The sequence below is a fragment of the Rattus norvegicus genome, chromosome 5 (assembly GCF_036323735.1).
Source record: "Rattus norvegicus strain BN/NHsdMcwi chromosome 5, GRCr8, whole genome shotgun sequence".
Taxonomy (NCBI): domain Eukaryota; kingdom Metazoa; phylum Chordata; class Mammalia; order Rodentia; family Muridae; genus Rattus; species Rattus norvegicus.
The window spans coordinates 32,880,050-32,893,222 of record NC_086023.1 but is presented as its reverse complement, the minus strand read 5'-3'; the positions used below and the strand labels follow the sequence as shown (position 1 = coordinate 32,893,222).

Sequence of the window (13,173 nt, the reverse complement as noted above, 5' to 3'; positions counted from 1 at the left end):
TTAGGGAAAATACATTCTATTTTTTATTTTCTCCTGCCTGGCACCCACTTATTTCTGACCTTGGCTCCAACTCTTAGAGTAGCTCCTTTGCAATGGACAATGTTTGAAACTGAATAGAGAAGGTTGGAATGTCTTTGGTGTGGCCAGGTCTCATTGAGAGAGGCCTTGACTTCTTCATCTAAAAATATTATATATATATATATATATAAACTTTATTGTAACATTCAAAATTTAATGACATAATTCTCCAGAAAGATGAATTAAATCAATTATTTTTAATTTGACTAATCATTGCTATCTTTAAAATCCTTGGCTTGAAATGACATCAATCTCTCGTTCTCCCATAAATGTCATGGAATACTGTGGTGTGAGTGAGCCAGTTTCTTCTGGCTCATAAGAGTTGATTTTTCTTCTCACCTCTACAGCCAGTGAATTGAATCGGCCAAGACAGGGGTGTTTATGCTTTAAACTCAAGACACACTATGAACCCTGGCTCCCCCCACCTCCCTTCTCTCTTCCAGTCATTTTGCCTCAGCTCAGCACCCCTTCTCTCTGCTCCTCTCTTCTCCCATCCCTGCTTTTACTGGAGTACTTCTGAAGATCTGTTCTTTCCTGCCCTCTTTTCTACCTAAGGAGTAGTTCTAGTGAAGGCAATCTACACAGACTACGAATACAAAGATATTTCTTGTCTATTTCAGTGGTACATTCCAGTAGGATTTGGATTTTCTTTATAGATTAAGTGTCCCTGTAAACACCCTGCTTCCCCACGCTTTATGCGGTTTCATTTTGTACTGCCGAGGCTGTCACGAGGTCTTTCACGTTTGGCAGTCGCTGCACTACTGAGGCACTTCCTTCTGTCGTTGTTTTTCCTCATAAGAGTTTGTAATGAGCTTTTTAGAGTTCTCTTATCTTCATTAAACGAAAGTTGATTTTGAGGCATTTGTTAATATTTTTTACTATGTTTTAGAATTGTTTTTTTTTCATGCTTGGTTTTCTACCACATACTACAAATGTTTCCAGAATTTGATTTGGTAAGCTTTATTTTGTTATTGACTCTGTGACTGTAAGCATGTTTCCTTGGCTATTCATGATAGGGGATCTAATCAGTGACTTTAAAAATCTTAATGCTAAGAAAGAAATCTTAATGCTTTTATCACATAGAATGTCTCCTATTCATAAAATACTCATGTAGCACGTACATCCTAATTATAATGAACTTTAAAAAGTTTACTGTCATGTTTGCAAAAGATCTTTTCTTTTACCAGTTTCAGGATCTAAAGCTGAGGGAATTCTACTGTGAGGGAAACCCACTCTTCCTGAAGAATCCAATTTTTGCTCCACAACCTAAAGATCTCTGGACTCTACGGGTGAAAGTTTAGCTCATAAGCATCAATCTTCATACTAAACACTTGGCCGACGATGTAAAGCATTCTGCACAAGTCTGTAAATGTGTAACACTGGTTCGTCACGCATGCAGATCCTCCATGGAATTTGTTTGAGTTGCTCACAGAATTCAGACGTAACCGCTGAGATTTCCAAACTGACTCAACAGCACAGAGAAGTAGAAAGTTTTGTTGGATGAAAAGAAAAAGGGAATTTATTTTTACTTTAGCATTCTGAATATTTTTTTTTCTGCTAGTGGGGTCTTTACTGCTTCGGCCTCATTTCACCTGGTGCCTTCTTGACGAGAGTATGGATATGATCTGGAATTCACCATGTCCGATCGGCAGAGCTAGTTATTGAAACCAAAGGGGGGACCAGGGAAGCAAATGATGGACTCCTCTGCTCTCAGACAAGATAAAGAGCACAGGTCCTCCCACAGTCGATCATGAGTCTCTAGCATGAATGTTGATCTACCAGTTTTGTTTGGATCTAAGGCTGAACATACAAGATTGCTTCAGATAGAAATTAGTTTTACTGCTTTTAAAATTGTTTTCTTACCATGAAAGTAATATAGATGCAATATAGGAATAGGTAAAAGCCAGACAATGTTACTGGGTAAAAGGACTGAGAAATCTAGTTAGCGAGGCATTACTACACTATTCTGTGACTCTCTTGTGTATTTACAATATATTTTAAGATGAATTTACACTTTATATGTTACTTAGAGACTTGGGCTTTTTAGTCCCTTTTTTGGTGACTGTCTTTTTAATCAGATTAAAAACATTAACACATCTTTTTAAGTGAATGTATGATATTCTGTTACATCATAATATTTTAACTATTTTCTCATTGCTAGATGTTTAGATCATTAAAATGATCTAAATTTTTGACTCTATGAATTAGGCCTTTCTAGTAAGTAACACAATTTTGAGGTTCACAGTGTGATCAAATATCCTGCAACAGAGGCTAAACTGATCATATTCATAGGAAATTTCTCTCGTGTCCATATTATCTCCATGAATAAAATTGTAGGGGAAAAGAACTGATTTCATTGAAGATCAGCTCTTCTTCAAACTCCTTTCTGGATATTATTTTCTTGTATGCTATTATTTTCTACTCTTGTATAGAAAAAATTGTACTTGAAATTTAAATCGATTAAAATTATTTAAAACTGACACATTACATTTAAGCCTCCTCAACTTGTTCTTTTTTTCCCCTCCTGCATCAAGCATATCAGATTAATGAATCTAGCTACTTATTGTAAGGTTTCTGTGGACAGGTACTGTGCTTATGAACAAGGTAGTTGTTTGATAACCATCAAGAGGTAGGTATCAAAAAAAAAAAAAAGAGATAGGTATCTTTATTGTACCCTTTTACAGGTAAGGAAACTGAGACCCAGAAAGTCTAACTAACTTTGTGAAGTCACCAAGACAGTTTTCGGGATTAGGTGTTGATACTTAACTTCTACAGTCGACTTTGATGCCACACAGTGTAATGTTCCCAGGAGAGAAGATGTAGAGGGTGCTTGGGATAGAAGACATGAGGTTCTTGACTGAGGAGGAGGCAGACTGAATATTTAATTTAAAGATATGGTATCTTTACTTCAAGAACTCTAAGACTAATAGAAGAGCATTTCTTTCTTTTAATTTTCAAAATAGTAAAGTGGAGCACAGACTTAATTTTATGCATATATTATCAATAAATGTATGCATGTATAGATATATAGTATAAATGACTAGTTTTACTTATATAAGTGATTTACGTGGTTTTGAAAGTACTTCTATGAATTTTTCCTCGAATGGTGACTCAAACTGACTATATATTTCTAGGTCATTTCTAGTAAACATGTGGTTAACATTGTTGGTTAGCAGTTAAACTACTTTGGGTTTCAATGAGCCAAACTATCTTTGCCTTAGTAAAGAATTTCTAAAGGATATACTTAGTTGTTTAGATCTGTAATCCTAGCTACATTGGTCCAAGGTCTGTCTGAGTTATGGAATGACTTCTAAGTGGGCTTGAATGACTCAGTGAGACTGTCAAAAATTAAAAAGTAAAGCAAGGGTTGGGGATATAGCTCAGTGATAGTGTGCTGGCAGTACTAACAAAGGGTTTTAAGAACCTTCCTCACCTCAGAAATTTATTCACTAGAATTTGATGCTGGTAATTCAGTACATCGACAGATGCAGGCCAAATGCCTTGCCAGTATTATCTCAGCTCTATAAACTCTGTCATAGTAAAACTCTCCTTTTACACATGAGATACTTGGGACCAGATGACTTAAAAGCTTGTCCAAACAAAGCCATATAGTCAATACCTTATTGAACCAGTGTGTGAAACGCTGCACATGATGGACTGAGAGTCTTTCCTATGGACTCTGCCTCATGTTCAATCAGTAGCAGCTCATTATACAGTCATTTCTAAGTTCTTTTTATAATTTTAAACCTATAGAGATATAGTTTGTTGACATTTAATTTCAAATGATCATATGTAAGAAAACTTAAGAATGGACGTGAGTTTACTTTCAATTTATAATGGATCAGAAATTAGAATACCATATGACCTACATAAAATATTATAACAAAATAGCATATAAGTGATTCAAGATAAACAACTCATTTATTTGTAAAAGATTTCTTAGATTTAAAATACCACTGCAATGATGTCATAATTACATGCTATATTTTCAGAATAATTTATGAAATGTAAACTCTAAAAGATACTATTGTGTTCTAAAAGATACTATTGGTTATATCAATTGTATCTTTCTTTTTGCTTACCCATATTTCTGAGTAAAAACTTTAATTTTCAATCACATCCATTATTCTTCCAAAGTAATATGTTGGCTTCAAGAAGAAAATAAATAATTAGCTGTCAATCAATGATTGAAATCAACAAACATGCTTGAGTTCAGAAGTCATAAATGGTAAAAACAATTTTATGGCTTAATATATGGGTCTGTGAATTCCATAAAATGCTTTTGTTTCTGTTCAGACAGTGTATCCTTGTCTATGAGTTTCCTGCATACTAGAGCTAGCCACCCAAATTTGTCTACTTAGGTAATAACATACTTCTTTTTTTTTTTTGTTTTTTTTTGTTTTTTTTGTTTTTTGTTTTTTTTTATTAACTTGAGTATTTATTATATACATTTCGAGTGTTATTCCCTTTCCCGGTTTCCGGGCAAACATCCCCCTCCCCCCTCCCCTTCCTTATGGGTGTTCCCTTCCCAACCCTCCCCCCATTGCCGCCCTCCCCCCATAGACTAGTTCACTGGGGGTTCAGTCTTAGCAGGACCCAGGGCTTCCCCTTCCACTGGTGCTCTTACTAGGATATTCATTGCTACCTATGGGGTCAGAGTCCAGGGTCAGTCCATGTATAGTCTTTAGGTAGTGGCTTAGTCCCTGGAAGCTCTGGTTGCTTGGCATTGTTGTACTTTTGGGGTCTTGAGTCCCTTCAAGCTCTTCCAGTTCTTTCTCTGATTCCTTCAATAGGGGACCTATTCTCAGTTCAGTGGTTTGCTGCTGGCATTCGCCTCTATATTTGCTGTATTCTGGCTGTGTCTCTCAGGAGCGATCTACATCCGGCTCCTGTCGGTCTGCACTTCTTTGCTTCATCCATCTTGTCTAATTGGGTGGCTGTATATGTATGGCCCACATGTGGGGCAGGCTCTGAATGGGTGTTCCTTCAGTCTCTGTTTTAATCTTTGCCTCTCCCTTCCCTGCCAAGGGTATTCTTTTTCCTCATTTAAAGAAGGAGTGAAGCATTCACATTTTGATCATCCGTCTTGAGTTTCGTTTGTTCTAGGGATCTAGGGTAATTCAAGCATTTGGGCTAATAGCCACTTATCAATGAGTGCATACCATGTATGTCTTTCTGTGATTGGGTTAGCTCACTCAGGATGATATTTTCCAGTTCCAACCATTTGCCTACGAATTTCATAAACTCGTTGTTTTTGATAGCTGAGTAATATTCCATTGTGTAGATGTACCACATTTTCTGTATCCATTCCTCTGTTGAAGGGCATCTGGGTTCTTTCCAGCTTCTGGCTATTATAAATAAGGCTGCGATGAACATAGTGGAGCACGTGTCTCTTTTATATGTTGAGGCATCTTTTGGGTATATGCCCAAGAGAAGTATAGCTGGATCCTCAGGCAGTTCAATGTCCAATTTTCTGAGGAACCTCCAGACTGATTTCCAGAATGGTTTTACCAGTCTGCAATCCCACCAACAATGGAGGAGTGTTCCTCTTTCTCCACATCCTCGCCAGCATCTGCTGTCACCTGAGTTTTTGATCTTAGCCAATCGCACTGGTGTGAGGTGAAATCTCAGGGTTGTTTTGATTTGCATTTCCCTTATGACTAAAGATGTTGAACATTTCTTTAGGTGTTTCTCAGCCATTCGGCATTCCTCAGCTGTGAATTCTTTGTTTAGCTCTGAACCCCATTTTTTAATAGGGTTATTTGTTTCCCTGCGGTCTAACTTCTTGAGTTCTTTGTATATTTTGGAAATAAGGCCTCTATCTGTTGTAGGATTGGTAAAGATCTTTTCCCAATCTGTTGGTTGCCGTTTTGTCCTAACCACAGTGTCCTTTGCCTTACAGAAGCTTTGCAGTTTCATGAGATCCCATTTGTCGATTCTTGATCTTAGAGCATAAGCCATTGGTGTTTTGTTCAGGAAATTTTTTCCAGTGCCCATGTGTTCCAGATGCTTCCCTAGTTTTTCTTCTATTAGTTTGAGTGTGTCTGGTTTGATGTGGAGGTCCTTGATCCACTTGGACTTAAGCTTTGTACAGGGTGATAAGCATGGATCGATCTGCATTCTTCTACATGTTGCCCTCCAGTTGAACCAGCACCATTTGCTGAAAATGCTATCTTTTTTCCATTGGAGGGTTTTGGCTCCTTTGTCAAAAATCAAGTGACCATAGGTGTGTGGGTTCATTTCTGGGTCTTCAATTCTATTCCATTGGTCTATCTGTCTGTCTCTGTACCAATACCATGCAGTTTTTATCACTATTGCTCTGTAATACTGCTTGAGTTCAGGGATAGTGATTCCCCCTGAAGTCCTTTTATTGTTGAGGATAGCTTTAGGTATCCTGGGTTTTTTGTTATTCCAGATGAATTTGCAAATTGTTCTGTCTAACTCTTTGAAGAATTGGATTGGTATTTTGATGGGGATTGCATTGAATCTGTAGATTGCTTTTGGTAAAATGGCCATTTTTACTATATTAATCCTGCCAATCCATGAGCATGGGAGATCTTTCCATCTTCTGAGGTCTTCTTCAATTTCTTTCCTCAGTGTCTTGAAGTTCTTATTGTACAGATCTTTTACTTGCTTGGTTAAAGTCACACCGAGGTACTTTATATTATTTGGGTCTATTATGAAGGGTGTCGTTTCCCTAATTTCTTTCTCGGCTTGTTTCTCTTTTGTATAGAGGAAGGCAACTGATTTATTTGAGTTAATTTTATACCCAGCCACTTTGCTGAAGTTGTTTATCAGCTTTAGTAGTTCTCTGGTGGAACTTTTGGGATCACTTAAATATACTATCATGTCATCTGCAAATAGTGATATTTTGACCTCTTCTTTTCCGATCTGTATCCCTTTGATCTCCTTTTGTTGTCTGATTGCTCTGGCTAGAACTTCAAGAACTATATTGAATAAGTAGGGAGAGAGTGGGCAGCCTTGTCTAGTCCCTGATTTTAGTGGGATTGCTTCAAGTTTCTCTCCATTTATTTTAATGTTAGCAACTGGTTTGCTGTATATGGCTTTTACTATGTTTAGGTATGGGCTTTGAATTCCTATTCTTTCCAGGACTTTTATCGTGAAGGGGTGTTGAATTTTGTCAAATGCTTTCTCAGCATCTAATGAAATGATCATGTGGTTCTGTTCTTTCAGTTTGTTTATATAATGGATCACGTTGATGGTTTTCCGTATATTAAACCATCCCTGCATGCCTGGGATGAAGCCTACTTGATCATGGTGGATGATTGTTTTGATGTGCTCTTGAATTCGGTTTGCCAGAATTTTATTGAGTATTTTTGCGTCGATATTCATAAGGGAAATTGGTCTGAAGTTCTCTTTCTTTGTTGTGTCTTTGTGTGGTTTAGGTATAAGAGTAATTGTGGCTTCATAGAAGGAATTTGGTAGGGCTCCATCTGTTTCAATTTTGTGGAATAGTTTGGATAATATTGGTATGAGGTCTTCTATGAAGGTTTGATAGAATTCTGCACTAAACCCGTCTGTACCTGGGCTCTTTTTGGTTGGGAGACCTTTAATGACTGCTTCTATTTCCTTAGGAGTTATGGGGTTGTTTAACTGGTTTATCTGTTCCTGATTTAACTTCGATACCTGGTATCTGTCTAGGAAATTGTCCATTTCCTGAAGATTTTCAAATTTTGTTGAATATAGGTTTTTATAGTAAGATCTGATGATTTTTTGAATTTCCTCCGAATCTGTAGTTATGTCTCCCTTTTCATTTCTGATTTTGTTAATTTGGACACACTCTCTGTGTCCTCTCGTTAGTCTGGCTAAGGGTTTATCTATCTTGTTGATTTTCTCAAAGAACCAACTTTTGGTTCTGTTGATTCTTTCTATGGTACTTTTTGTTTCTACTTGGTTGATTTCAGCTCTGAGTTTGATTATTTCCTGCCTTCTACTCCTCCTGGGTGTATTTGCTTCTTTTTGTTCTAGAGCTTTTAGGTGTGTTGTCAAGCTGCTGACATATGCTCTTTCCTGTTTCTTTCTGCAGGCACTCAGCGCTATGAGTTTTCCTCTTAGCACAGCTTTCATTGTGTCCCATAAGTTTGAGTATGTTGTATCTTCATTTTCATTAAATTCTAAAAAGTTTTTAATTTCTTTCTTTATTTCTTCCTTGACCAGGTTATCATTGAGTAGAGCATTGTTCAATTTCCACGTATATGTGGGCATTCTTCCCTTATTGTTATTGAAGACCAGTTTTAGGCTGTGGTGGTCCGATAGCACGCATGGGATTATTTCTATCTTTCTGTACCTGTTGAGGCCCGTTTTTTGACCAATTATATGGTCAATTTTGGAGAAAGTACCATGAGGAGCTGAGAAGAAGGTATATCCTTTTGCTTTAGGATAGAATGTTCTATAAATATCCGTTAAGTCCATTTGGCTCATGACTTCTCTTAGTCTGTCTACATCACTGTTTAATTTCTGTTTCCATGATCTGTCCATTGATGAGAGTGGGGTGTTGAAATCTCCCACTATTATTGTGTGAGGTGCAATGTGTGTTTTGAGCTTTAGTAAGGTTTCTTTTACGTATGTAGGTGCCCTTGTATTTGGGGCATAGATATTTAGGATTGAGAGTTCATCTTGGTGGATTTTTCCTTTGATGAATATGAAGTGTCCTTCCTTATCTTTTTTGATGACTTTTAGTTGGAAATTGATTTTATTTGATATTAGAATGGGTACTCCAGCTTGCTTCTTCTGACCATTTGCTTGGAAAGTTGTTTTCCAGCCTTTCACTCTGAGGTAGTGTCTGTCTTTGTCTCTGAGGTGTGTTTCCTGTAGGCAGCAGAATGCAGGGTCCTCGTTGCGTATCCAGTTTGTTAATCTATGTCTTTTTATTGGGGAGTTGAGGCCATTGATATTGAGAGATATTAAGGAATAGTGATTATTGCTTCCCGTTATATTCATATTTGGATGTGAGGTTATGTTTGTGTGCTTTCATTCTCTTTGTTTTGTTGCCAAGACGATTAGTTTCTTGCTTCTTCTAGGGTATAGCTTGCCTCCTTATGTTGGGCTTTACCATTTATTATCCTTTGTAGTGCTGGATTTGTAGAAAGATATTGTGTAAATTTGGTTTTGTCATGGAATATCTTGGTTTCTCCATCAATGTTAATTGAGAGTTTTGCTGGATACAGTAACCTGGGCTGGCATTTGTGTTCTCTTAGGGTCTGTATGACATCAGTCCAGGATCTTCTGGCCTTCATAGTTTCTGGCGAGAAGTCTGGTGTGATTCTGATAGGTCTCCCTTTATATGTTACTTGACCTTTTTCCCTTACTGCTTTTAATATTCTTTCTTTATTTTGTGCGTTTGGTGTTTTGACAATTATGTGACGGGAGGTGTTTCTTTTCTGGTCCAATCTATTTGGAGTTCTGTAGGCTTCTTGCATGTCTATGGGTATCTCTTTTTTTAGGTTAGGGAAGTTTTCTTCTATGATTTTGTTGAAGATATTTACTGGTCCTTTGAGCTGGGAGTCTTCACTCTCTTCTATACCTATTATCCTTAGGTTTGATCTTCTCATTGAGTCCTGGATTTCCTTTATGTTTTGGACCAGTAGCTTTTTCCGCTTTACATTATCTTTGACAGTTGAGTCAATGATTTCTATGGAATCTTCTGCTCCTGAGATTCTCTCTTCCATCTCTTGTATTCTGTTGGTGAAGCTTGTATCTACAGCTCCTTGTCTCTTGTTTTGGTTTTCTATATCCAGGGTTGTTTCCATGTGTTCTTTCTTGATTGCTTCTATTTCCATTTTTAATTCCTTCAACTGTTTGATTGTGTTTTCCTGGAATTTTTTCAGGGATTTTTGCGATTCCTCTCTGTAGGCTTTTACTTGTTTATTAATGTTTTCCTGTGCTTCCCTAAGTGTGTTCATGTCTTTCTTGAAGTCCTCCAGCATCATGATCAAATATGATTTTGAAACTAGATCTTGCTTTTCTGGTGTGTTTGGATATTCCATGTTTGTTTTGGTGGGAGAATTGGGCTCCGATGATGGTATGTAGTCTTGGTTTCTGTTGCTTGGGTTCCTGCGCTTGCCTCTCGCCATCAGATTATCTCTAGTGTTACTTTGTTCTGCTGTTTCTGACAGTGGCTAGACTGTCCTATAAGCCTGTGTGTCAGGAGTGCTGTAGACCTGTTTTCCTCTCTTTCAGTCAGTTATGGGGACAGAGTGTTCTGCTTTCGGGCGTGTAGTTTTTCCTCTCTACAGGTCTTCAGCTGTTCCTGTGGGCCTGTGTCTTGAGTTCACCAGGCAGCTTTCTTGCAGCAGAAAATTTGGTCTTACCTGTGGTCCCGAGGCTCAGGTTCGCTCGTGGGGTGCTGCCCAGGGGCTCTCTGCAGCGGCAGCAACCAGGAAGACCTGTGCCGCCCCTTCCGGGAGCTTCAGTGCACCAGGGTTCCAGATGGTCTTTGGCTTTTTCCTCTGGCGTCCGAGATGTGTGTGCAGGGAGCAGTCTCTTCTGGTTTCCCAGGCTTGTCTGCCTCTCTGAAGGTTTAGCTCTCCCTCCCACGGGATTTGGGTGCAGAGAACTGTTTATCCGGTCTGTTTCCTTCAGGGTCCGGCGGGGTCCTGCCGCTCCTGGGCCCTCCCCCACGGGAGCCCAGAGGCCTTATACAGTTTCCTCTTGGGCCAGGGATGTGGGCAGGGGTGAGCAGTGTTGGTGGTCTCTTCCGCTCTGCAGCCTCAGGAGTGCCCACCTGACCAGGCGGTTGGGTCTCTCTCTCACCGGGTCTGGGAGCAGAGAGCTGCTGCGGGCCGGGATCCGTGGGTGTGGGACTTCCGGTAAACACAGAACGTGCCCGGTCCTAGAGAAATTCTGCTTCCGTGTGTCCCAAGCTCACCAGGCAGCTTTCTTGCAGCAGAAAATTTGGTCTTACGTGCAGTCCCGAGGCTCAGGTTCGCTCGTGGGGTGCTGCCCAGGGGCTCTCTGCAGCGGCAGCAACCAGGAAGACCTGTGCCGCCTCTTCCGGGAGCTTCAGTGCACCAGGGTTCCAGATGGTCTTTGGCTTTTTCCTCTGGCGTCCGAGATGTGTGTGCAGGGAGCAGTCTCTTCTGGTTTCCCAGGCTTGTCTGCCTCTCTGAAGGTTTAGCTCTCCCTCCCAATAACATACTTCTAAAGCAAGCATTTTGAACTTGAATTACAAACTTCTCCTTGGAAACAGAGAGAAGGTGACTGTAAGCATGTGATGGTGGAATTCCTGACAGTATTAGTGCTTTCACATTTGTTCTCTCTGTTTACTTTGCCATTTTCCCACTCAGAAGGTTTTGCATGTCCCAGGATGCTTTGCTCTGTGATAGTAGTCTTCCAAGACACTTGTTGTCTGGGTAGCATGGGCATAGAAAGGAGCAGGTCTACAGAAATATGTAGGAATGATATGTTCTTGAGATTTTTAAAGACATCAATTAGCATGAATTAGAGGGAGAGTTTTATTTATTTATTTATTTTTTTTTTTTATTAACTTGAGTATTTCTTATATACATTTCGAGTGTTATTCCCTTTCCCGGTTTCCGGGCAAACATCCCCCTTCCCCCTCCCCTTCCTTATGGGTGTTCCCCTCCCAACCCTCCCCCCATTGCCGCCCTCCCCCCATAGACTAGTTCACTGTGGGTTCAGTCTTAGCAGGACCCAGGGCTTCCCCTTCCACTGGTGCTCTTACTAGGATATTCATTGCTACCTATGGGGTCAGAGTCCAGGGTCAGTCCATGTATAGTCTTTAGGTAGTGGCTTAGTCCCTGGAAGCTCTGGTTGCTTGGCATTGTTGTACTTTTGGGGTCTCGAGCCCCTTCAAGCTCTTCCAGTTCTTTCTCTGATTCCTTCAATAGGGGACCTATTCTCAGTTCAGTGGTTTGCTGCTGGCATTCGCCTCTATATTTGCTGTATTCTGGCTGTGTCTCTCAGGAGCGATCTACATCCGGCTCCTGTGGGTCTGCACTTCTTTGCTTCATCCATCTTGTCTAATTGGGTGGCTGTATATGTATGGGCCACATGTGGGGCAGGCTCTGAATGGGTGTTCCTTCAGTCTCTGTTTTAATCTTTGCCTCTCCCTTCCCTGCCAAGGGTATTCTTTTTCCTCATTTAAAGAAGGAGTGAAGCATTCACATTTTGATCATCCGTCTTGAGTTTCGTTTGTTCTAGGGATCTAGGGTAATTCAAGCATTTGGGCTAATAGCCACTTATCAATGAGTGCATACCATGTATGTCTTTCTGTGATTGGGTTAGCTCACTCAGGATGATATTTTCCAGTTCCAACCATTTGCCTACGAATTTCATAAACTCGTTGTTTTTGATAGCTGAGTAATATTCCATTGTGTAGATGTACCACATTTTCTGTATCCATTCCTCTGTTGAAGGGCATCTGGGTTCTTTCCAGCTTCTGGCTATTATAAATAAGGCTGCGATGAACATAGTGGAGCACGTGTCTCTTTTATATGTTGAGGCATCTTTTGGGTATATGCCCAAGAGAGGTATAGCTGGATCATCAGGCAGTTCAATGTCCAATTTTCTGAGGAACCTCCAGACTGATTTCCAGAATGGTTTTACCAGTCTGCAATCCCACCAACAATGGAGGAGTGTTCCTCTTTCTCCACATCCTCGCCAGCATCTGCTGTCACCTGAGTTTTTGATCTTAGCCAATCGCACTGGTGTGAGGTGAAATCTCAGGGTTGTTTTGATTTGCATTTCCCTTATGACTAAAGATGTTGAACATTTCTTTAGGTGTTTCTCAGCCATTCGGCATTCCTCAGCTGTGAATTCTTTGTTTAGCTCTGAACCCCATTTTTTAATAGGGTTATTTGTTTCCCTGCCGTCTAACTTCTTGAGTTCTTTGTATATTTTGGAAATAAGGCCTCTATCTGTTGTAGGATTGGTAAAGATCTTTTCCCAATCTGTTGGTTGCCGTTTTGTCCTAACCACAGTGTCCTTTGCCTTACAGAAGCTTTGCAGTTTTATGAGATCCCATTTGTCGATTCTTGATCTTAGAGCATAAGCCATTGGTGTTTTGTTCAGGAAATTTTTTCCAGTGCCCATGTGTTCCAGATGCTTCCCTAG

General features: G+C 39.8%; 1 protein-coding gene across 6 annotated transcripts in view; it reads left to right on the top strand.

Moving 5' to 3' along the window:
* The window catches only part of Lrrc69 (leucine rich repeat containing 69), a 158,337-nt gene that overhangs the window by 85,954 nt on the left and 59,210 nt on the right, over window positions 1-13,173 (top strand). For 4 of the 6 annotated variants that reach the window (NM_001134624.1, XM_017593569.3, XM_039110545.2 and 1 more), the window contains one exon: window positions 1,266-1,367. The exons of the other annotated variants lie outside the window; for them this stretch is intronic. In NM_001134624.1, coding sequence (NP_001128096.1) covers window positions 1,266-1,367 — 102 coding nt within the window. Of the gene's footprint in view, window positions 1-1,265; window positions 1,368-13,173 lie in introns of those variants that run through there. 6 annotated transcript variants of the gene reach the window in all.